At 45.0% G+C, this 1,803-nt stretch overlaps 1 protein-coding gene across 1 annotated transcript in view; it reads left to right on the forward strand.

Moving 5' to 3' along the window:
* LOC112077047 (NLR family CARD domain-containing protein 3) overlaps window positions 1-1,797 on the forward strand; it is a gene marked incomplete at its 3' end in the record, with an annotated part of 9,055 nt that extends 7,258 nt beyond the window's left edge. The window contains exons 2-3 of the mRNA XM_024143657.1: window positions 248-1,548; window positions 1,632-1,797. Coding sequence (XP_023999425.1) covers window positions 248-1,548; window positions 1,632-1,797 — 1,467 coding nt within the window. The remainder of the gene's footprint in view (window positions 1-247; window positions 1,549-1,631) is intronic.
* Window positions 1,798-1,803: the final 6 nt, after the last annotated feature.

A 1,803-nucleotide genomic window follows, 5' to 3' on the forward strand; every position in this document is an offset into this window, starting at 1 on the left:
GCGCCGCTGGCTGATCCCGCCCTGGTTTACATTTAAAAAAAACTATTAACCTGAATTAGGGCCAGACTAGTTACCATCATTTTCTCACTTTGCCATTGACAGTTATTCTATTGTTCTTTTTTTTGGTCCATTTAGATTGTTTTTGTATACAATGTAAAACATGTAATGATTGAAAACGTTCATGTTTACTGTGACTTGTTGTAGGCTCCTAAGTGGACCATAAGGTTAAAAACCAAACCACATTAAGACTGTTTTCATTTTTGATGGTCTGGATGAGTCTCGACTTCCTCTAGACTTCAAAAACAATGAGAAGTGCTGTGATGTCACGAAGCCAACCTCAGTGGACGTGCTGCTGACAAACCTCATCGAGGGGAATCTGCTTCCCTCTGCTCTCCTCTGGATAACCTCACGGCCTGCAGCAGCCAATCAGATCCCTCCTGAGTGTGTTGACCAGGTGACAGAGGTACGAGGGTTCAATGATCCACAGAAGGAGGAGTACTTCAGGAAGAAAATCACAGATCAGAATATGGCCAATGAAATCACCAAACACATGAAGACATCAAGGAGCCTCCACATCATGTGCCACATGCCAGTATTCTGTTGGATATCAGCCACTGTCCTTGAGATGATCCTGAAAGAGGCAGAGAAGGATGAAGTCCCCAAAACTCTGACCCAGATGTACTCACACKTCATACTCATCCAAATCATTGTGAAGAACAGGAAGTACAACAAAGCCACAGAGACAAACTCAAAGGAACTGTCTCAGTCAGACAAAGAGATGATCCTGAAACTGGCAAAGCTGGCTTTCCAACARCTGCAGAAGGGCAACCTGATCTTCTATGAGGAGGACCTGAGAGAGTGTGGCCTTGATGTCACAGAGGCATCAGAGTACTCAGCATTGTGTACAGAGATCTTTAAAGAAGAATCTGGGCTGTACCAAGAGAAGGTCTACAGCTTTGTGCATCTGAGCATTCAGGAGTTTCTAGCAGCAGTGCATGCTTTAGAATCATGTCTGGACAAGAAGGAACATGTTTTCTCCCCCACTAGTGATGATGAAGAGAAGGAGTCAATCCAGTTGTCTGACTTACACAGGAGCGCAGTGGACCAGGCCTTGAAGAGTGAGAATGGACACCTGGACCTGTTCCTCCGCTTCCTTCTGGGTCTCTCACTGGCGTCCAATCAGAATCTGTTAAGAGGCCTTCTGACACAGACAGGAAGTACAACACAGAGCAATGAGGAAATAGTTGAGAGAACAGTCAGGTACCTTTCAGACAAGATCAAAAGGGAATCCTCACCAGAAAGGATCATCAACTTGTTCCACTGTCTGAATGAACTTGGTGCCAACTCTCTAGTTGAAAACATGCAGACCTCCATGCGATCAGGAACTCTTTCAGAAACAGAGCTAAAACCTAACCAATGTTCAGCCCTGGCCTACCTGTTACTGATGTCAGAGGAGGTGCTGGAGGAGTTTGACCTGAAGACATACAACACATCAGAGAAAGGTTATCAGAGGTTGCAGCCGGTAGTGAAAACCTGCAAGAGAGCACTGTAAGTTCTGTTATTGAGTTGATGTTTACAGTATCATTATAATGAAGGATTTGTATATCTAACAGATTATCTCCTCTCTCCAGACTGGATCACTGTAAGCTCACATATACATTCTGTGAGACTCTGACCTCAGCTCTGCAGACACCAAACTCCCCCCTGAGAGAACTGGACCTCAGCTACAATGACCTGGAAGACAGAGGAGTGGAGCTGCTCTGTGTTGGACTAACCAGTCCACTCTGCAACATACAGACACTA

The sequence above is a fragment of the Salvelinus sp. IW2-2015 genome, unplaced genomic scaffold, assembly GCF_002910315.2.
Source record: "Salvelinus sp. IW2-2015 unplaced genomic scaffold, ASM291031v2 Un_scaffold4228, whole genome shotgun sequence".
NCBI classification, from domain to species: Eukaryota; Metazoa; Chordata; class Actinopteri; order Salmoniformes; family Salmonidae; genus Salvelinus; species Salvelinus sp. IW2-2015.